This window comes from Pipistrellus kuhlii, unplaced genomic scaffold (assembly GCF_014108245.1).
Source record: "Pipistrellus kuhlii isolate mPipKuh1 unplaced genomic scaffold, mPipKuh1.p scaffold_m20_p_72, whole genome shotgun sequence".
NCBI lineage: Eukaryota > Metazoa > Chordata > Mammalia > Chiroptera > Vespertilionidae > Pipistrellus > Pipistrellus kuhlii.
In genome coordinates, this window is record NW_023425576.1 from 1,085,148 (window position 1) to 1,107,342 (window position 22,195).

At 66.2% G+C, this 22,195-nt stretch overlaps 1 protein-coding gene across 3 annotated transcripts; it reads right to left on the reverse strand.

The window, feature by feature from the left end:
* Positions 1–947: 947 nt before the first annotated feature.
* On the reverse strand, positions 948–21,961 carry ASPM (assembly factor for spindle microtubules). 3 transcript variants are annotated; one of them, XM_045576023.1, is made up of 28 exons: positions 21,566–21,961; positions 19,929–20,072; positions 18,281–19,763; positions 17,200–17,304; positions 16,693–16,839; positions 15,828–16,073; positions 15,631–15,698; positions 14,852–14,993; positions 14,413–14,543; positions 13,929–14,104; positions 13,448–13,593; positions 13,270–13,355; positions 12,465–12,665; positions 11,826–12,042; positions 11,299–11,444; positions 11,061–11,189; positions 10,690–10,884; positions 9,007–9,811; positions 5,471–8,868; positions 5,026–5,195; positions 4,703–4,799; positions 4,293–4,427; positions 3,742–3,939; positions 2,949–3,141; positions 2,650–2,804; positions 2,122–2,298; positions 1,680–1,849; positions 948–1,221 (listed from the first exon to the last, which is right to left on the reverse strand). In XM_045576023.1, exons 1-28 carry the CDS (start codon positions 21,833–21,835, stop codon positions 1,116–1,118), a joined length of 9,636 nt encoding a protein of 3,211 aa, XP_045431979.1. In that variant the 5' UTR covers positions 21,836–21,961; the 3' UTR covers positions 948–1,115. The 3 variants fall into 3 exon arrangements, with proteins under 3 accessions (XP_045431979.1, XP_045431978.1, XP_045431977.1); XM_045576022.1 differs by having other exon boundaries at positions 5,026–5,192; positions 5,471–9,811; XM_045576021.1 differs by having other exon boundaries at positions 5,471–9,811.
* Positions 21,962–22,195: the final 234 nt, after the last annotated feature.

The following is a 22,195-nucleotide window of genomic DNA, read 5'->3' on the forward strand; positions in this document are numbered from 1 at the left end:
GTCGCCTTGGCATTTGACTCTTTACGGACATTCAGGTGGCTTCCCAGTGAGAGAGAGAATATGGCCTCTGCTCGTTTTCGGTCACTTGTGGTTGTTTTTAATATATTTTATTGATTTCTTACAGAGAGGGAGAGGGAGAGTTAGAAACATCAGTGAGAAACATCAGCTGCCTCCCGCACACCCCCCACTGGGGATGTGCCCGCCACCAAGGTCCATGCCCTTGACCGGAATCGAACCTGGGACCCTTCCGCCCGCAGGCCGACGCTCTGTTCACTGAGCCACACCGGTTAGGGCTCAATCATTTGTTTTTAATTTAAAAATTGTCCACCAGCGAGATGGAGTGAGTGGCCATTCAGCTGGGGCCAATCCAGGCTGCCAGGACCATCAGGGAGCTCGTAGGACCAGCCAGCCCCGGAGGACTGTGGGTTAGAGCTGGCAGCGCAGATGGCACCACACGGGGGACTAGTCTGGCCTGGCAGCAGCCCCTCCCTCCCCCACGCTCACGGTCCTGGCGACCGGAACCCCGAATAAGGAAACAGGCCGACGGGGCTCCTCACCCCGTCCCCAGGAAAACCCCGTGCTCCCCCCACGGAATGCCGGCGTCTCCATGAGCCTCCGAGGAGGGAGGGGCTGCGGCCTGGGGAGGAGCCGCCCTCCTCCCTCTGTCTCTTAAGAAACTGTCAGGGGAAACTCTGTGCTGGCTGGTGAGTGAATGCTTTCCCGCGAGAAGCCAAGAACCCGGAGGATCATGGGCGACCCAACCCCTGAATCACCTGGACCCTTTTACGAAATCTTATCATTTAAGGACACATTTAAGCAGCCAGCCAGCTGGCCTTTGTCTTCACTTTTGTTAATCCTCACCGAGGATATTTTCCCCATTGGTCTTTAGAGAATGGAAGGCAGAGGGGGGGTAGGGGTGGGGGAATCATGTACGTAGAGCTACTGCGAAAAGAAACAATGACAAGTGTACAAACTTTATTGGTATAAGTATTTCTTACATTTTAATACAAATATCTGATCGTAGGAGTTTCTAGGAAAAGTCCAAAGCACTTTCGCAGCCATGATTAGCCCCACGGCGTCCTGTCCTGCCCGCTGGCCGTCCGTCCGTCCGTCCGTCAGGGGTAAGGAAGGCCCAGCGTGTCCATCACCAGCTGCGCGGCCTGCAGGGGCGTCGTGATTTCCTGCCCGGCCTCCCTCCTCAGGACCCAGTCCGGCTGGAGGCTGGAAGACGGAGGCCTCGCGTTAACCGCGTCCTCCTGCCTCTCCAGCTGGCCGCCCCTGGCAGCGCCCGCTCCTCCGGCCTTGGGGTGTCCCCCGTCCCGTTAGCACCTCGGCTGGCTCCCCCCCCCCCCCCGACTTCCAGAGGAACGGGGGCCCCTGAGGTTCCTTGTCTGTCTTCTCTGTCCCCAGGGTGACCACCCCCCTCCTGGGCCTAAAGGCTATCGCGTGGGCCCTGGACCTCATGACCCTCAGGTGACCTCTGCACTGCTCCCTCCCAGAACCACGGGCCTGACTGCCCGGCCGCAGCACCCACGGCGCCGCTTCCCGAGACGGCTGCCCGGGCCGGGCTCCCCTCGGAGGGTCGGGGCTGCCCCTCCAGCGTCAGACGCGGCCGCCGAGCGACCACGCGCTCAGGACGCGCGGGCACCGGGACCCGGGCCGCGGAGCCACCCGCTTACCGGGCCACCGGCCGGGCCCTGGCGGGGCTTTCCGAGAGGCGGGGCAGGCTGGCGGAGGAGTCGTGGCTGGGCCGGGGCAGCGTCCGCTCCGGGTCCGCTCGGTGCTTCTGCGCCGTGAGCCTGTAGATGCCGCTCACACAGCCGGCGACCTTGGACCTGACCTGAGCTTCCTGGACAGGAAAATGCGCACTTGAGTTTCACTCCTTCTATCACGGCAAGCACAGCCGTGACAGACCGGCTCCGAGGTCAGACCGGGGTCAATCATAAACCGATTCACCAGACGATGACAAAGAGGGCAAATATCCCACCCCCCTGACCCTGACCCTACGCGGAGCCCAAGGGCAAGTACCGACCTCCTGCCCCGACCGGCGTGCCCCCCACCGGCCCCGGCCCCCTCCCCCCAGCCGACAGGGTCCCGGGACCGAGGGCCGTGTCCGCTCACCGCGGCCGGGCCCGCCGCCCTCAGCAGGACGGCCAGCAGGCAGCAGGTCCTGGTGAAGATGCCCCCGCTCTTGTCGGCGAGCCGGTCGCCCGGCTTCTCCCGGTACATGCGCAGCAGGCCCAGCAGCGTGTCCACGCAGCCGTCCACGGCGCTCACTGCGGCCGCCGTCCGCTCGTACTGGAGGAGGAGGGCGGGGCGGGGGACAGTGAGCGCGGTGCCGGGAGGAGGCGCGGGACGAGCGCCCAGGACCGCACTGCCGAGCAGCCCAGGCCCGGCGAGGACCTGCCGGGGAGCACCTGCCCGGGAGCACCTGCCGGGGAGCACCTGCCGGGGAGCACCTGGAGGGGACCGCACTGAGGAGGGCCGGGGAGCACCTGCCCAGGACCGCACTGAGGAGGGCCGGGGAGCACCTGCCGGGGACCGCACTGAGGAGGGCCGGGGAGCACCTGCCCGGGAGCACCTGCCCGGGACCACACTGAGGAGGGCCGGGGAGCACCTGCCCGGGAGCACCTGCCAGGAGCCGGATACCTTGGCCACGTGCAGCAGCACCTGCACGGCGTAGCTGACCACCTCCATGCAGGGCACGCTGCGGTTACAGCTGCGGATCAGCAGGAAGAGCTGCCGGAGTGCACCGCTCTGGGCCATGTCCTCGCAGCAGCGCGGGGACAGCCTGGTGGCCACCTCTGGAGGGAGGGAGGGAGGGAGGGAGGGAGGGAGGGAGAGAGAGGGAGAGAGAGAGAGGGAGGCTCAGAGCCCGCGAGGCCAGCCAGCGTGGCCGGAGGCCGCCGTGACCCCAGATAAGGGCTTTGGCATGGGACACGGCTCACCCAGGTGCCGCAGGGCCTCAAGGACGGCCGACAGGTGCCTGTAGGTGAGCAGGTGGTGGAGGGCCAGCGCCGTCCGCCGGCACAGCCGGTCCTCCTCGCGGACCTCGCCGCTCAGCGCGCGCAGGCTGGTGCGGAGGGCCGTGATTCTCGGGCAGTCGTTGCTCTTCCTCAGCGCGTAGCCCCGCCACAGCGCCTGGGGACAAGCGGCGCGGGTCAGGCCGCGCGGGATGCTCTGGCGGCGTCGGCCCTCGTCTCCGCCAGGTAAACAGCTGCGTTTACAGAGGCGCAGGCAGCTGGCAGCGAGCGCCCCTGCGGTTCCGAGAAACGGCCGGCCGGGCTTTCTAAGAACCGTGCGGGCGTTCCTGTCTCAGTGCCCGCTCCCCCCGGCCCAGCCAGCTGACCGCTAACACGCCGACGCCCCCTCATCACACACACACGCGCCCCCGGGAACCCGAACAGGGCATCTGGCAGCTCGGCGCCGATGACTCAGTCTAGGGCAGGGGTCGACAAACTCATCTGTCCACAGAGCCAAAGGCCAACAGCACAACATAGATAGACATGTCTCTGGAGAGCCACAGTTTTTAAACTTAAACTCCTTCTGACGCCACGTCTCCCACACGGACCCGCCCGGGCCGTGGTGTTCTGTGGAAGAGCCGCCCTCCGGGGGCCAGAGAGCCGCAGGCGGCTTTCGAGCCGCAGTTTGCGGACCCCGGGTCTCGGACTGAACGCATCTGTTTAAGGGTGTGCGGCTGTGTGCAGAGCGTTAGTGACCTGCACCGAGCCTCGGCCCCACCTGGATCGCCACCGCCGCGCGGCGGAGCCGCTCCTGCTTCCTGCGGAGGAGGAAACGGCGCGCGGCGGCCTGGATCACCGAGGCCGCCCGGTCCTGCTGCCGCCCACGAGCTTGCACTTGAACTTGGCGCTGGAGGGCGACGATGCTGTGACGGATGTGCATGAACCTCTGCAGCCGCAGCCTGGCCCGGAACCATCTCTGTGGAAAGCAGGGGAGGATTTTACTCCGTGTGTGTGTGTGTGTGTGTGTGTGTGTGTGTGTGTTAACGATTGCAGAGAGAGAGAGGGAGAGAGAGAGAAACATCAGTGACGAGAATCATGGACCGGCTGCCTCCTGCACGCCCCACACTGGGGATCGAGCCCACAACCCGGGCCTGTGCCCTGACCGGGAATCGAACCCTGAACCTCCTGGTTCGTAGGTCGACGCTCCACCACCAGCCACACCGGCCGGCCGGGCTGCTTGGTGTGTGATGTAAACGAGTGCACAGGGGAATCACCTATTAAATATCCAGGCGAGTCACACACATGTCCCGGCCACACGGCAAGGCTCACCTGGATGCAGATGGCGGCCCGCAGGCGCCGGTCCGCGTGGCGCCGGTATGCCCGCTGGATCCGGGCGGCAGCCAGGTGGCAGCGGGCGGCGGCTGCCCAGCGCAGGAGCCGGACTCTGGCTCTGTGTTCTGCCGTCTGAAGGAGAGGGAACCACTGGTAAGACAGCAATCCATGCCTCCTCCTGTGCGTCCCACTATCCGACCGTAAGTCGGCGAGTTAACGCTTAAAAGCTGACGTTCTTTACACGGTGGTCAGAAGTGCTATCGGCTTTCAAACACGCCCAGTGTGTGCGCCACCCCTCAGGGCACATGTTACTAAGTCCCAGCCCTCGGTCTCCCTGGCGTCCAGGCTGCTCTTTCCTGCCTCCTGAGGCAGCTCTTTGCACACGTCCGGGGCACGCTCAGACCCACCTGCGCCGCCAGGAAGTGCTCACGGGCCCTCCTGGCCGACAGTGTGGCTCTCCACCTCCTCTGGATGGTAACTGCGGCCGCCCTCACGCTCAGGAACCTGGAGGGTCATCGGAAAGCAAGTTCAGACCAATCTATTTGGTAAGTATTTACGGACCCGCATTTAAACAGACACTGGAGGAGGAGAAAGTACATGAAAGGCAATAACAAAAGAGCATAACAGAAAAGTCCAATCTGTGCTTATTTTCTAGCAGCCATCATTGTAAACATGCACACGCACACGCCCATGCCCGCCCGCCCGCCCCAGCTCCAGCGGGCTGCATTACCGTGCTCTGGCCCGCCGGGCCCGGAAGCGGCCTTGCACGGCCCGCACAGCCTTCAGCACGGCCCGGTACTCCCTGCGCGCCTGCCAGCCCCGGACCCAGGCCTGGATCCTGCAGGCCGCCTCCTCGGCCCGCGCCTGCCGCCGCTCCCTGTAGCTCCGCCACGCAGCCTGCTGGGCAGACAGACACCCGGGAGGGGCTCACTTAGAAAGGTCACTCAACAGAGAAGTCCGCCTCCGCCCCGTCCTCCGGGGAGAGCCCCCCCATCGCCCCCGGGGCCGCTGCCCAGCACCCCCGTCGGCGCCGTCTGGGCTCAGTCCCTCCCAGCGCCCCGGGCGCCCTCAAACCCGGCCGTTCTGGATCGGGAACGTGGCCCTAACCCAGCGCCCTAGCCCTGCGGGCTGGTCCCCGGGAGAACGGGAGCTTCCGTGGAAGGAAGTGCACGTACCTGGATCGTCAGGGCGCTGGCTCTGGCCTCCTGGAGCCTCCGCCTCTGCAGAAAGCCCCGCGCCCACGCCTGGATGACGATGGCGCTGCGGAGCCTCGCGGACACACGGGCGCGGCGGCGATCCTGCGCGGTGACCGCCGCTCCCCTCCGCGGCAGCACCCGCCTCCGGGCCCACCGAGCCCGGAGGGACAGCGGCAGGGGAACCACAGCCCTCCTCCGCCGGACGGACCTGCCCGGACACCCGGCCACTCGGAGGGCGGCCCGCTCCCCGGCTCCCAGCGCGCCGGGGGCCGGTGCCCGGAGAGCGGGCGGGCCGGTGCCCGCAGCCTCTCCCGGACAGGGAGCAGCCGGGGAGGACCCGGGCCCCGAGCGCGGCCTGGCCGCTGGGCTCCGGGCGGCGCCCTGCTGAGCGCCAGCCCCGTCCCCGTGGGACGCAGGGGGCCCGGCGCCCTCGGAGGCCTCTCCCAGCGCCCAGCCCCCCCTCGGGGACCGGCAGTGACTCTGCGGAACGGCGGCCGCCCTTCTCCTGGCTCTGTAGGCGGCGCGGGCCCTGGGCATCGGGTGCCAGGCCTGGATGAGGGTGGTGGCCCAGGGCCTGCGGTCGAAGTCCCTGGGTCCCCACAAACGGCTGCAGGAAGACGGCCGTCCGGGGGCCCCTCGGCGTCTTCTCTGAGCCACCACCACGGCTGCTCTGGAGCGGAGGGAACGCGTCCCCGTTCTGCCGCCTCTGGGACACGGCTGGACAGTGCCGGCCGCCGGGCGCGGCTCCGCACTCCGCTCCCCCGCCGCCTTCTCGAGCGCGCGGTGATCCAGCGCCCCGTTCTCATTGGCTCTGTGTCTTTCCCGGGTCTCCGTGGGGGCCCCCCAAAGCTGCTGGTGGGGGAGGCGCTGCCGGTGCCTCCGGTGCGCGCGCTGAGTGAGCACAGCGGCTCCGAGCTGCTCCTGCGAGCGCCGTCCTGCCTCCTCTCCCTCCGGTGTGGCCGGCAGGACCTCGGCTGCACCCCGCTGTCCGACATACTCCTCTCTACCCCGCTGTCCGGCTGCTCCCCACTGTCCGGATGCTCCCCATTGTCCGGCTGCACCCCGCTGTCCGACACACTCCTCTCTACCCCGCTGTCGGGCTGCTCCCCACTGTCCAGCTGCTCCCCGCTGTCCGACATACTCCTCTCTACCCCGCTGTCCGGCTGCTCCCCAATGTCCGGCTGCTCCCCATTGTCCGGCTGCACCCCGCTGTCCGACATACTCCTCTCTACCCCGCTGTCCGGCTGCTCCCCACTGTCCAGCTGCTCCCCGCTGTCCGCCACACTCCTCTCTACCCCACTGTCCGGCTGCTCCCCGCTGTCCGGCTGCTCCCCATTGTCCGGCTGCTCCCCGCTGTCCGACACACTCCTCTCTACCCCGCTGTCGGGCTGCTCCCGGCTGTCCGACATACTCCTCTCCCCGCAGCCTCGCCGCTCGGCAGGCTCGGTGCCGCCCCTGCACCAGGACCGAGGCCTGATTGAGGGCCCGGTACCCGGCCTGCGCTCGGTGCGCCCTGAACGCGGCCTGGACCACGGCGGCCGCCCGGTGCATCTCCCGCAGCCGCTCCCGCACCAGCCAGCCGCGGGCGGCGGCCTGGAGGGTGCCGGCCGCGCGGTGCCGGCGCTGCGCGGTCTCTGCGGCCCGCCGGAGCCGGAGGAAGGACGTGCGTGCTCGGTGCCCGCGGTAGCAGCGCTGGATCAGCGCGGCCGCCCGCCGCGGCCGCCCGGCTCGCGCTCCTCGCCAGCTCGCCTGCAGCACACGCACGGCCCGCAGGACGGCCACGAACTGCGCGCGCTGCGCCCGGCCCTGGCGACGGGCCCTGAACCTCCTCTGGATGGCCACGGCGGCCGCTCTCGCCCGGCGGAACCTCTCCCGTGCCCGGTGCATCCGGAACGCGGCCTGGATGGCGGCGGCCGCCCTGTGCATGCGCTGCAGCTGCCTCCTGGCCCGCTGGCCCCGGAAGGCTGCCTGCATGCGGACCGCTGCCTCCTGCAGCCGGAGGTAGTGCCTGCGCTGCTGGCGGGCGGCGCTGACCTGCCGGTACCACCGCTGGATGGCGATGGCGGCGGCCCTGCAGGCCGCGTACCTCCTCCGGGCCCTGCGCGCCCTGAACCGGGCCTGGATGACGGCGGCGCACGCGTGTCGCCTCTGGATCTGCCTCCTGGCCGCCCACCCCCTCCGCGCGGCCTGCAGGGTCAGCGCCGCCCGCCGGAGCCCGGTGTACGCCGCTCGCTGCCTCCGCCCCGCGGCCCTCGCCCTCCAGCGCCGCTGCAGGACCAGCGCGGCCGCTCGCAGCCGCTGGAACCGCCTCCGGGCCCGGGCCGCGCAGAACGCGGCCTGGATCCTCAGCACCGCCCGCCGCTCCCGGCGGACCTGCGCCCGCACCCTCCAGCCGCGATAGGCCGCCTGCAGAGCGAGCGCCGCCGTTCGCGCCTTCGCAGCCCGAGCTCTCCGGTCCCGAGCTGCCGTGCAGGCCCGGTACCACCTCTGGACGGTGACGGCGGCCCGGAGCACCGCCCGGAACCGCGCCCGCTCCCTGTGGCCCCGGAACGCGGCCTGGATGGTGCACGCGGCCGCGGCCTGGCGCTGGAGGAGCCGGCGCGCCCGGTGGCCTCGGAACGCGGCCTGGATGGTCTGCGCGGCCGCAGCCTGGCGCCGGAGGAGCCGGCGTGCCCGGTGGCCCCGGAACGCGGCCTGGATGGTGCATGCGGCCGCAGCCTGGCGCCGGAGGAGCCGGCGCGCCCGCTCCCTGTGGCCCCGGAACGCGGCCTGGATGGTGCATGCGGCCGCAGCCTGGCGCTGGAGGAGCCGGCGCGCCCGGTGGCCCCGGAACGCGGCCTGGATGGTGCACGCGGCCGCAGCCTGGCGCTGGAGAAGCCGGCGCGCCCGGTGGTCCCGGAACGCGGCCTGGATGGTGCACGCGGCCGCAGCCTGGCGCTGGAGGAGCCGGCGCGCCCGGTGGCCTCGGAACGCGGCCTGGATGGTACACGCGGCCACGACCTGGCGCTGGAGAAGCCGGCGCGCCCGGTGGCCCCGGAACGCGGCCTGGATGGTGCATGCGGCCGCAGCCTGGTGCTGGAGGAGCCGGCGCGCCCGGTGGCCCCGGAACGCGGCCTGGATGGTGCACGCGGCCGCAGCCTGGCGCTGGAGAAGCCGGCGCGCCCGGTGGTCCCGGAACGCGGCCTGGATGGTGCACGCGGCCGCAGCCTGGCGCTGGAGGAGCCGGCGCGCCCGGTGGCCTCGGAACGCGGCCTGGATGGTACACGCGGCCACGACCTGGCGCTGGAGGAGCCGGCGCGCCCGGTGGCCCCGGAACGCGGCCTGGATGGTGCATGCGGCCGCAGCCTGGCGCTGGAGGAGCCGGCGCGCCCGGTGGCCTCGGAACGCGGCCTGGATGGTACACGCAGCCACGACCTGGCACCGGAGGAGCCGGCGCGCCCGGTGGCCCCGGAACGCGGCCTGGATGGTGCATGCGGCCGCAGCCTGGCGCTGGAGGAGCCGGCGCGCCCGGTGGCCCCGGAACGCGGCCTGCAGGCAGGTGGCGGCCCTGAGCACCTGGCGGTGCCTCCGCCGGCTGAGCAGTGCCTGGCGGGCGCGGTAGAGCCGCTGGATGAGCAGAGCCGCCCGGCGCACTCGCAGGAAGCGCCGCCGGGCCGCCCGCATGCGGAACAAGGCCTGCAGCGTGACGGCGGCCGCCCTCTGCTGCCCCAGCCGCCGGCGGGCCAGGCGGCCCCGGGCGAAGGCCTGCAGCCGGACGGCGGCGTGTCTCAGGCGCAGGAAGCTCCTTCTGGCCACGTGAGCGCGGTAGTGGGACTGGATGGTCACGGCGGACATGCGGACACGCTGGAATGTCCTCCGGGCCCGCAGCCCCCGCCACGCAGCCTGCAGCACCAGCACGGCCGCGCGCGTCTCCCGGTAAGCCGCCAGCGCGCCCCGGGCCGCCACGCGAGCTCGGAAACGCGCCTGGATCACGAGGGCGGCGCTCCTCAGCCTCCCGTATCTCCGCAGCTGCTGGTGTCCTCTCACGAGCGCCTGCAGCCTGACGGCCGCCTCCCGGAGGCTCAGGAACCGCGCTCGCTCCCGCCGCCTCCGCCAGTGCGCCTGCAGCCGGAGGGCCGCGGCCCGGGCCTGCAGGAAGCGGGCGCGCTCCGCCCGGCCCTGCAGGAGCGCCCGCCAGCGCCGCTGGATGGCGACCGCGGCCCGCAGGTGGCGGCGGTGCGCGGTGACGGCGGCGACCATCCTCCAACGGGCCTGCAGGACCACGCAGCAGTGCCTCAGCCTCAGGAACCGCCTCCGGGCGGAAAACCTCCTCCAGTGTCTCTGCGGGAGGAAGGAGCACAGAGTGAGGCCAGCCCCTGAACGCCACACGTCCGCAGGCCTTCATTTCTCAAACATATTGCTTAAAAGTTACATTAAAACAACATACTTTTGAGCACGTTACATTAAAACAACATACTTTTGAAAAAGATACTCGTCTCTCTGTGTGTCTATGTCGGATCCTACATTGATACGGCTGGAGCCAACTCACCGATCTTTGTCTCAACCCTAATGCGATTACCTAAGGCTGGGCACAATGCAAATATCTTTCTGATTCTGCAGTAATCAAGCAGATTACTGCAGAAGCAGACTGTGGAGTGGAATGAGAGCATGCAGGCCAGCCCGGCCGGGGGGAGGCCTGGAGACCCCGGGAGGAAGACACAGCAGAGGCCATAGGCGGCCTGCGGGCCCCTCCGGGGAGAGCGGGCATCGCCCGCCTGCGCCTGCGCCTGCACCTGCACCCGGCGTTCACACAAGCGCGTCTGGCTTTTTCGTTTTTATAAGAGGTTGAGGCAAACGGATGACATACGTCAGGAAGCGACATCTCAAATGCTCCTGCGATATTTGCCGAGGTTAAGCCCCAGGTAAAACAGAAGTCTAAGCTACAACAACTTAGAAGTTGATCGTATTTCACTTCCTTCCTTTAAAGTAGGGGTGTCGAACTCAATCAGAGAAGGGGCCAAAATCTAAAATCCAGCCTAAATCGCGGGCCGAATGGTTTACTCAACAGTCATAAACTGTCATTGTGATGGAAACGCAGCGGAGCGCAGTGATGACAGCGCGGTGCGGGCCACATTGCAAGGCCTGGCGGGACGGATTTGGCCGGCGGGCCTTGTGTTTGACACGTGTGCTTTAAAAGTTCCAAAGGGCCAGATGCTGACCTGGATCACGGCCGCCGCCTGGTTCCGCGCTCTCTCCCGGCGCTCCCGCTCGGCCCGCAGGGCTGCCCGCCGCCGGCACAGCGCCCGCCAGCGCCTCTGGACGGCCAGCGCGGCCCGCGCCTCCCTCCGCCGGCGCCGTCTGGCCAGGAAGCCCCGCACGGCCGCCTGGAGGACGCTGGCAGCTCGGTCTCGCTCCTCAAAACAAGAAAGCAATTGAACCATCACTGGAGGCCCTACGTGATTATTATAAGAAAGTCTTTTGTTAATGTTAACCGGGCAGGCACACCGAACAGAGGAAAGGAAACCGGGGTGGGCCGGAAGAGCCATCCCAGCACCGCGCACGACCAGACCAGCGGCTCTCCACCCGGTACCTGCCGGCAGCACCGCTCCGCCCGCAGCCGGTGCTCCCGCCACGCCGCCTGGATGCGCCGCGCGGCCCGGCTCTCCCGGCGGAGGTCCAGCAGCCGCGCGCAGAGGAAGGACAGGTAGGTGATCACCACCTGGAGGAAGCGGAGATGGAGGCGCCGGCGGCAGGCGGCAGGCCCCCGGGCCGTCCCTGGGCCGCCGCCTCCCGGGCCTCGGGGAAGGGAAGGGGCCCCCCTCGCGCACCTTCTCGTCCGGGATGGTGTTGGACATGTCCGCGTGCTGGACCATGGCCGGGATGCCGCCCAGGTCCCGGGCCGCGGAGCTCACCAGCTGGAAGTTCCTCCTCTCGTTCTCCAGAAGCTCCCGGTGCAGCTCCTCGGGGGCTGTCCCTGCGCCGGAGGACCGCCGTGAGCCGGCGGCTCTGCCAACTGCAGGCCTGGCACCCAGCGCGCCACGCCCCCGGCCCAGCGGGCCACGCCCACCAACCCAGCGGACCACGCCCATCCACTCAGCGGACCACGCCCACCCACTCATGGGCCACACCCACCCACTCAGCACGCCATGCCCACTGACCCTGAGACCACGCCCACCCACTCAGCAGGCTACGCCCACTGACCCTGAGACCACGCCCACCCACTCAGCACGCCATGCCCACTGACCCTGAGACCACGCCCACCCACTCAGCACGCCATGCCCACTGACCCTGAGACCACGCCCACCCACTCAGCACGCCACGCCCACCGACCCTGGGGCCACGCCCACCGACCCACCGGCCTGCCGCAGCTCCAGGGCTCGCAGGGACAGGTCCAGGCCGCTGTCCTCGGACTCGGACGAGGAGTTGAGGACCACGGAGCCGGACTGCGCGCACTCCACGGTCTGCGAGGTGCGCTGGCGGATGGCGGCCAGCGGCACGCAGCGCGGGTGGTAGTGGTGGATCAGGTAGCACAGCAGGCGGCCGTCCGAGAAGGACACGGTGAAGTTGTCCACCTGCGGGCGAGCGGGAAGGTCGGCGCCGCGGGGAAGCAGAGACGCTAGCGGCCGTGCCCACCTGCCGTCTGACCCGCCCGCGCCTCACGGGGGACGCGGGCACAGACGCGGGCACAGGGCGGAGGCGGGCAGAGGGCGGAGGCGGGCACAGGGCGGAGGCGGGCACAGGGGGACACGGGCACAGGGCGGAGGCGGGCAGAGGGCGGAGGCGGGCACAGAGCGGAGGCGGGCACAGCACAGACGCGGGCACAGGGCGGACGCAGACACAGGACCCGGGTGGGCACAGGGCGGAGGCGGGCACAGGGGGACACGGGCACAGGGCGGAGGCGGGCAGAGGGCGGAGGCGGGCACAGCACAGACGCGGGCACAGGGCGGAGGCGGGCAGAGGGCGGAGGCGGGCACAGGGGGGCACGGGCACGCACCTGGGCACCGTAGAAGGCGCACACGGCCCGCGCCCACTCCAGCAGCAGCCGCACGCTCTCGGGGCGCTCCTGGTCCGTCTGCTCACGGAGAGCCGTGTCCGCGCGGCGGGAGGGCGCAGGCGAGCTTTTCCTCGCCCTCCACGCGCTCCTCAAATAGTCGATTTCTTCCTTTAGCTCGTCCGCATTGAGAGCGATGTCCACCTGAACGTAAGGCACATGACTACCTCAGTCCTTCGGACAGAGCATCGCTTCCACCCCAGAAGCTGGCGTCTATTTTAGACGAGATCAGGCGCGTTCAGGGTGGTATGGCTGCAGACCTGACGTCTATTTTAGACCAACACGTCCGCTGGGGGCGAGGGAGGGGCAGGGGCTCCGCCCACGGGGTCTCAGGCCAGACAAGCTGGGCCCCAGCCTGTCCACTTCCCGCCCCGGACGTGGCCTTTCCCTTCGGCTTCCTCTCTGGGGTGAGAGAGAGAGTGGGGTGAGAGAGAGGGAGGGGTGAGGGAGAGGGAGAGGGAGAGGGAGAGGGAGAGGGAGAGGGAGGGGTGAGGGAGAGGGAGGGGTGAGGGAGAGGGAGGGGTAAGAGAGAGTGGGGTGAAAGAGAGGGAGGGAGAGGGAGAGGGAGAGGGAGGGGTAGGGAGAGGGAGGGAGAAGGAGAGGGAGGGGTGAGGGAGAGAGTGGGGTGAGAGAGAGGGAGGGGTGAGGGAGAGGGAGGGAGAGGGAGAGGGCGGGTGCTCTGAGGACCAGCCCGTTCCGGGGACAGCACAGCAGGAGGAAGTCACGGTTCCCCCGGCCGCCTCGGTACCTGGAAGGCCAGCGCCATCCTCCAGAGCAGCGCCAGTGTCTTCTCCCGGTGCCGGTCCACGATGTCCTTGGCCAGGATGGCGCTTCCTGCAGCGGAGACAGGTCAGCGCCGCGGGGGAGGGAGGAGGGGGGACAGGGAGGAGGGGGGACAGGGCCTCGGGGAGCGGCCGCGGGCTCACCCTGCTCGTCCTGTAAGGAGACGCCCCGGGCGCGCAGCGCCTGCAGAGCGAGGTCCACGTTGTGCACCTTCTGGAGGCGGCTGATGGCGGGCATGCGGAGCTGCCTGGAGAGCCCCCAGTTCCGCGTGAGCAGCTCCACGGCGCGCCTGCCGGCGGGAGGGGTTCCAGATGAGAGAGTGATATAAAACAGAGTGTGATATAAAGCCTCATTAAAATACGGTTACCACCCACATAACCCCCACCACCAAGTTAAAGAGTCAGAAAGACTCAAACACTCTCTGAACCTCCTCGCTCCCGCCAGCACGCCGAGGGCACGGACCCCATTCTCCCGAAAGTGCCGCCGATGCTTGGTCCCGTTTTTTAACCCTAGATTCACCTCCAAACACTGAGAAAGCAACGAAGACCGTGCAAATACAGACAAGAGTGCCTTCGGGAACATTCCAGCGAACCCAGCAGCAGACCCGTCCGCGTCTCCACTCACACGAGGCGCGCCCCGCACTGCAGGTCCACGGCGAGGTTGGTGACGGCGAAGTCGAACTCGTCCAGGGGCGTCTGCACGTGGCTGACGGGCAGCCCCAGCCCACTCAGGTGGCGGCACAGGTCGCCCTCCCCGCTGAGGAAGCGCCGGGAGAAGGCCAGCAGGACGTCTCTGCTCGCCTGCGGGCAGCCAGGCGTCAGACCCCGCGCCCCCCACCCCGACAGTGACCGCTCAGAAGCGGCTCAGACGAACGCTCTCTCGGAACGAGCAGCGGCCCCCGCGCAGAGGCCCGGGAACCCCGTCTGCTCCTCTCCGGGTTCAGGGCCGGCCGGGGAGGCTCAGGCGAACCCCCAGACGGAGCGGAGCCGCTGGGAGGACCCGGCTCTGCCCACCCAGCCCCGCTCCCCGAGGAGCTCCCTCTTCTACAGAGAAAACGTGCGACACGGCAGGGGGGACCGGGCAGCGCCACCGACAAGACGGGCCCCACCTTGAACTCGGCGTCTTTGCAGAAGAGACAGGGGTCGTGGTCGATGAGCCGGGAGAGCTTGGCGCGGTCCAGGAAGCAGACCAGCAGCACGAACTTCTTGAGCGTGAAGGCCGAGAGGGCTTCCTCATGGCCTGAGGGCGGCACACGCAGCGGGACAGGTTAACAACACAAGATCCCCCAGCAGATCCCCGCCACCGCCACCGCCACCGCCACCCCCACCGCCACAGCCCCGCGGGGGGCGTGGGAGGGGCGGAGCCACAGCCACAGCCACAGCCCCGCGGGGGGAGCGGGAGGGGGCGGAGCGCAGAGGCAGGGGGAACACAGGTGGAGGACGTGCAGGGAAGAGGGGAGGGGGGGGGAGGACCCGGCTGGTGCTCTTTCTCCGGCCGGTGACTTCCGAGGCAGGAGAACGAGGAGCCGCCCCCTCTGGAGCCCTCACCGTCTCGGTACAGGTGGGGGACGGAGGGGTGTCTGTACTCGGCGGCGATGTCGGGGTTCCACAGGAGGCGGCTCAGGATGAACACGGCCAGCCCCGTGACGTCGCTGTTGTCTTCCAGAGCGATGAGCTCCCCGAACACCGTCTGGAGGGGAACGAGAGCCGAGTCAGGACCGGGCCGAGAGGCTGCGGGGCCGGATGGGGAGGTGGAGGCCATCTCCATCTTCATCTCCGGCCACGCCCTCCGTCCTGGGGAGCAGGGGGCCCGCAGCTGTTAGGGGCAGTGCGGCCCCTCTCTCACTCTGTCCGTTTTCACATTCTCAGAACGACTGGGCCTTGGGTGATGGGGGCACCTCGAGTTCCGATGCCACCTTTGTGCACGGGGCGCAGAGGGCTGCCCGCACCAGCCGGCAGGGCCCAGCGCGGCCAGGGGCTGGCACCGAGGTCAACGTCACATCCACCCTCCGTGCCATCGGAGAAGCGGACACACGGCACAGCCCTCAGTGGTGCTCAGGTTCCAATTCGGAAATGGACTCACAAGAGCCCAGTTCTGCCACTTGTTACTCTGTCTAGCACCGCGTTCTAGATGTGTTTCAGAACTGACAAGAAGCGGCTATAAAACGAAGAGGCGATGGCCTACAGGGGCCTGGTCCCCGTGCCTCCTGAGCGCTTTGGTTTCAAACGGGAAGAAAAGCTACTGAAACGCTTCCATCAGGGAACGTGTCACTGTGAGCGTCTCCCACAAGCGCGTCTGAAAGCGCGGCCGCGGGGGGCGCCCTCACCTCCAGGCCGATGCGCAGCCACAGCGGGTTGTAGGCCAGCAGCCAGCTGAGGACCTTCTGCCGCTCCCCTGGAACCAAGCACACACCAGTCACCACCTCCACGGGGGACGGGGAGGCGGGCCGTCACGCACAGGAAGTGACTTTACAAATACACGAACTTCGCGTTCACAGACAGAGAGGCATAGCCGCCGGCGTACCCACGTCCTTCCAGAGCCGCCTGTCCCTCCGGACCGCCAGCCGCCGGGCTGCGATCTCCCCCTCCAGCTTCCTGATGGCCTGCACCATGCCGTCCGCCGTGAACAGGCGGCAGGCCGCGTGCCGCAGGCGGTTCAGCCGGCGCCGGGCCGTGTACGCCCGCAGCGACACCTCCTCCTTGGTGGGCGCGCGGGCCACGCTCGGCTTGTGGTGGCTCTCGGCGCCCAGGAGCAGCGTGGCGGCGTTCACTGCAGGAGAGGGGAGACAGAGGGGCCCGGTGAACGCGGTGCCCACCGCCCGCCATGTCACCCGCGCCCTCCCAGGCGCCCTCCTCCCCTCCAGCTCAACGCCAAGCCCGGAGGCCCGTCCCCCACCGCGACCTGCTGGTTCCATCCCTTCCCACACTGTCTCCTCCCGGGTGCATTCAGCCTGCGGACTGAAGGGTCCCGGGTTCGATTCCAGGCAGAGGCTTGAACCCCAGTAGGGAATGTGCGGGAGGCAGCCGATCCATGCCATGATTCTCTCTCATCGTTGATGTTTCTACTGTATCTCTCTCTCCCCTTCTCCCTTCCTCTCTGAAATCAACGATGATATATTTAAAAAGATAAAAATAATAAAAAGGCACAGTCTGGCCCTCACTGGTGTGGCCCAGTAGATAGAGGGTCGCCCTGCGGACGGAAGGGTCCCGGGTTCGATTCCCGTCAAGGGCGTGTGCCTTGGTTGCGGGCACAGCCCCAGCGGGGGGTGTGCAGGAGGCAGCTGGCGGATGTTTCTAACTCTCCTTCTCTGTAAAGAATCGCTGACACATCAAACAGATAAAGAAGGCGCATGGCGTGCGGGGCCCTCCCTGTGGGGGCAGGCACTCACCCTCCGGGACCTGCGTCCTCACGGCCAGGTCGTCCGGCGTCAGGAGGAAGTTGAGCCACCACGTGAGGGCCAGCTGCTGCTTCTCCTTCCAGCGCTCGTCATAGAACACGTTCTTGGCGGCGAAGGGCATCGGGTGCCGGGGGACGTCTGCGGGCGTGAGACGGGGGGCGGGGGGGGGGGCGGATGAGACCTTTTCCTTTACAGCGTCAGAGGGCACACGGCAGCAGAGCACAGAGAGGGGCGTCTCTCCCGCTCACTGGAGACGGCGGGAGCCCTGGGGAGTGAGTGACACGCAATCCGAGGACGAAGGGAGAGCGAGGCAGCCCCTGCTGCTTTCATCTGGAAACCCCGAGTCCCGGAGCTGAGAAAGCGCCCCCATGGCCACCGCACATCCCCTTCCCGGCTCTCCCCGGCTCCCGTTCACACAGGCGATCCGTTTCCGCGGGAACACCAGGCCTGCTCCGCTCAGGGCAGTTCCCACAGCCGCTGCCGCCCAGAGACACTTGCCTGTTTTCAAGCGTTTAATGAAGGTCAGACTAGCCTGGGCCACAGGAACCATGCGTGGTGTCCGTCTGTGTGTTTTAGGTTTAGGAGTTTTGAAAACTAAAGAATCTAAAATAAATTGTAAAGCAGAACAAGAGCATTAAAAGGTGACATGAGATCCGTTTCCCGGCTACATGTGGCTTTTCCACGAGCCTGTCCGTGCAGCAAGCGTGTAGGAGGCGGAGGACAGGGGTCAGACCAGAGGCCAAAGCGGACAGGAAGCGGCTGAGTGGCCACGATGAGAACTGATTAGGCAGAAGCATAGAGACCGGGGAGGTGCCAGGCCGACCACTGGCTCTCCGTAAGCGGGCAGGGAGGCGGCGGCAGCCTGCAGCAGAGGGACACGGTCCCAAACCAGGAAAACAGAGCCGAGCTGAGACTTAAGGGCTTCCCTGAGGTCGGAGGGCATGAATTTATTTACTTACTTATTGTTTTAAATCCTCACATGAAGTTATGGTTATTGATTTTAAAGAGAAAGTAAAGAAGGAAAGGAGGGAGGGAGGGGGGAAAGGAGGGAGGGAAAGGGGAGTAGGGGAGAAACACCCATTGGTTGCCTCCCGACTAGAAATCAGACCCCGGCATGTGCCCTGACTGGACTGGGTATGTGCCCTCCCCCTTTTGGTGAGTGGTATGATGCTCCCACCCACTGAGCCACCCGGCCAGGGCAGAGGTCACGCACTTAAGGACCCACCAGCAGGGTTCAGGCCGAGAGGCGGCCGCACTGGGCTGGGATGGGTGTCTCTAGACAAGCACAGCGAGGAGACGTGTGTGTGTGTGTGTGTGTGTGTGTGTGAGGAGTGATGGCGGCCACGCTGAGTAAGACGAACGTGGAGGCGGGCGGACGTGGCGGCTGGGAGGGAGTGGGGATGAAAGGGCTGCAGGGCTGGAGGGCAGGAGGATGCTGGCACCAGGTTTCCAGAAACATGGCGGAGTTTCCGGAAGAGCCGGGACCGGGGAGGGGGGTGCCTGCAGGGGCGGGTTCAGGCCAGCTCAGAGCAGCCGACAGCGTGGCCGTCAGGGGGAACCAGCTCCTGCGGACACTCACCGGCCCTCGTCCTGGGGAGTGACCTCCTCCCGCTGCCCGGACGCTGCGGGCCGGGCGTCCCCGGCGCTCTGGTCTTCCTGGCGGTGGAGGTCCGGGGCTCCGGGGGACAGAGGTGGGTCCTCTTGCTCTCCCGTCCCTCTGGGGGGCCAGCCGGCGGCCCGCGCGCGTCCTCGCCGCTGCCCCCGCTCTTCCTCTTCCGCGCCGCCGTGAGGGCGCTCTGGGGGGAGCGGGGGGCTCTTCCGCTCCCCAGAGAGCTGCTCCCGGCGGGATCGATGACCGGGAGCGGGGGGCGAAGGGCGCCGTCTCCCTCGGGGTCGTCCGCGGGGCTCCCACAGCCGCCGACAGCGCCGCGGAGGCACCGCCTGGCCCTCGGGGCGCTGGTGCCCGCGTGCGCCCGGGGCCCCGGCGGCCTCGGCTTCGTGACCGTGGCCGAGAGGATGGGGCGGCGCGGGGGCTGGGCCCCGGGGTGCGGTCCGGCGGCAGTTTGGGCTGCGGGCAGCCAGGGCCGCTTCTGTTCTGTGAAACCGGAACCATCCGGCATCGCTTCCAAAGCCGCGGGTTCTTCGAAGACAGCTTCTGGAGAGTTCGAGCCCCGGCTTCCAGGAATAGGCGGTAAATCTTCACTTTCTTTCTGCCCCGGGGGAGACGGCGGGGCCTGAGAATTCTCTTTGGAGAGCGGCGACAACTGACACGTTGGCTGAGCTACACATAAATGTGGCATGTTCTCTCGGACAAACTGGTTTGGGGACACAAACAGGTTCACGGGCTCCGCTTCCAGCTTCTGGCTTAGCCCGTAATTGTCCTTGAGGAAGGAATCGGGACTTAAAATGGCCTGATACGTGCCATGGATGGTGTCTGGTTCCACGGGCCTGGGCCTCGAACCCGCTTTCGGAAACACGTCCGGGGAGACGCACGTCGCCGGCGCCGGTTTATCGCCGGCCCCGTGGCTGCTCCTCAGAAAGGAACCGGGGCTCAGACAGTCCCCGTGGCTCCGGTGAACGCCCCACGTGGAAGGGCAGCTTGGGGTGAGAAAGCGTTTACCGGCCTCTTCCATGGGTCCGTTGACATCATCCGTCAAGGAGTCCACGGAACTTTCCAGCGTGACGTTCTCGGTGAACTCCTGGCACACGGGGGCACCTCCCAGTGCCCACAGCTGCCCGCTGCCAGGTGCCTGGAGCGCCGTGTAGGTGGTGGACCGCCGGACGCACAGGGGCAGGCACGCGTCCCCGCGGCATTCCTCCAGAGCGGGGCTGATGGGCGAGATGGGTATTCTGTTCTCCTGGAGGAGGAGAGAACCGCTGGCTGCTGGGGCACAGCCTTCGTTCGCACCCAGGTTTTCACAGGCCTGGAGGGGGCTCCTGACTCTGTCTGCTTTGGGCAGGACGCTGAACGTCTGGTTCACACTCGGAATATTCGGAATCCTTTTCTTGTGGCCTGAGGAGGCCGAAGCTTTTTTCTTCTTAATGGTGTCCCAAAGACTCCTCTGCAAAAATAAGCAAAACGGACAAGCTAGGTTGATGGTGGTTGTACGTTACCTGTAATAAGAAAACGTTATGTGCGTAACTCACCTCCACAGGTGTTATCAAAGCAATGTTTACACGCTGTTATTTTCTTAAGCGTAAATGGCAGGATGAGGAAGAGTGATTACCTTTTTCTTTCTGGGCTCCTCGGCGTTTCCTAGCAGTATGACCTCGTGCTTCAGAATGTCATTGACAACAAACGTCAGGACCTCTCGGACTCGGCCTTCTTTCACTGGCGTCCAGATCACAGATATGACGATCTTTTCTTTCGGCTGAAATCGGAAGAATGATTTTAAGATGCTGTAACGAGACTAGGCATACCAACCAGCACATACCATGAACAACTCAGACCACAGGGCAAGATTACTAACCGCTGCTCACCAACACTCTACACCACAGTAACATTAAATCAAACATGTTTTCCTAACCTCTCTCACTCAGTACGAGGAAAAAAGCTACAGCAGTAACAAGGTTCACAATAAAATGAAATGGTAACTAGATTTTAATTACAAATAAAGCAATGACACAGTCTCCAAATCATATTTCATTATTGGGGGTTTTTTAAATTTAAATCACATATTTCTACTTCTTTGGGATATGCATACTACTTCCAGTCCGAATATACAATAGAAGAAACTGCATTATTAAGACTTTTGCCCCAAAAATTTTGTTTTGGTCAGATTGGTCTGATATATATCAGATTGATATATATACTATATATATATATATATATTGTGTATGGGTGTGTGTGTGTGTGTGTGTATATATATATATATATATATATATATATATATATGGATCAGATTAGCTAAGGTTATATTGGATATTTTGGGGGGGCGATGGGGGGTGCTGCAGAATTCCAGCAGTTAGTTACATATTCCAGGAGACGAACGAGGTTGAAAACCAGAGACAGGGAAGCAGCGATCAGACTGTCAAACCTCAGAGGAAAGGCAGGGGAGAGATCAACCAAAGGACCTGTGTGCACGCAGACCAATGGACACAGACACCAGGGGGGTGAGGGCATGAGTGGGGGGTGGGGGGGAAGGTAATGGGGGGGGATGAAAACAAATATGTAATACCTTAATCCACAAAGAAAGTTTTTAAAAAAGAAAGCAAGCCGAAACCGGTTTGGCTCAGCGGATAGAGCGTCAGCCAGCGGACTCAAGGGTCCCGGGTTCGATTCTGGTCAAGGGCGTGTACCAGTAGGGGGTGTGAAGGAGGCAGCTGGATGTTTCTCTCTCTTCGATGTTTCTAACTCCCTGTCCCTCTCCCTTCCTCTCAGTGAAAAAATCAATAAGATATTTTAAAGCCGAAGCCGGTTTGGCTCAGTGGATAGAGCATCCTGTCTGTGGACTGAAGGGTCCCGGGTTCTGGTCAAGGGCATGTGTACCTTGGTTGCAGGCACATCCCTGGTGGGGGAGGTGTGCAGGAGGCAGCTGGTCAATGTTTCTCTCTCATGGATGTTTCTAACTCTCTATCCCTCTCCCTTCCTCTCTGCAAAAAAAAACCAATAAGATATATTTCTTTAACCAAGGAAACAGCTGCTCTAGGCAATAAGCTATTGAGATGCTGCCCAAGGATGCTACGCGCATGCGCGTTGGGGTGCGGTGCTGCCCAACCCCCCCCCCCCCCCCCCAGCACCCCGGCCCTCAGTCCCCCTCCTGAGAAGGGGGACCCGGATGCACCTGGCTTCCTCCTCCTCTCTGGGGACCCCCCACCCCGCACCCCGCACCCCGGGTGACGCCCGCGCGGCCCGCACACCCACCTGCAGCCGGAAGGCGCGCGGCCGGACCAGGAAGCCGCGCTCGGCGGCGGGCCCCGGGGGCAGCGCCACGGCGGCCGGCTCGGCGTTGGGGTTGAGCACGGCGAGCGGCAGCGCCCGGGAGGCGCCGGGCCGCAGGGCCCCGAAGCACACGAAGGGCCGCGGGCAGAAGTGGCTGAGGATGAGCACGGGCGGCGGGCCCGGCTCCCCGGCGGCCCCGCAGCCGCGCCGCGCCGCCAGGGCAGCCCGGGGGGCTTCCGCCGCCGCCGCCATGGCGCCCCGCGCACAACGCCAACCGCACCCCGAAACACAGGCCGCGAGTCCCCCAGACACACTCGCCGCCGGCCCGACAGCGGCGGCGACGACGCAGGTGAGGAGGCGTCTTGCCCCGACTTTAAACTTCCCTCCTCCGCCAATGGGCATGCGCGGCCCCGCCCGCGGCACCCCGCGGAGCCAATCAGCGAGCAGCGGCGCCTCCGCGGGGGCCAATCGGAGGGCGGCAGCGCCGGGCCAATGGGAAGGCAGCGCCTCATTTAAATGATGGCTCTTGTCTCGTCGCGCTCGCTCGCCGCGGAGGGGGGGCCGCAAACCGAGGCGGGGTCTTTGCGACACCCGAACCCCGCGGCGGCTGAG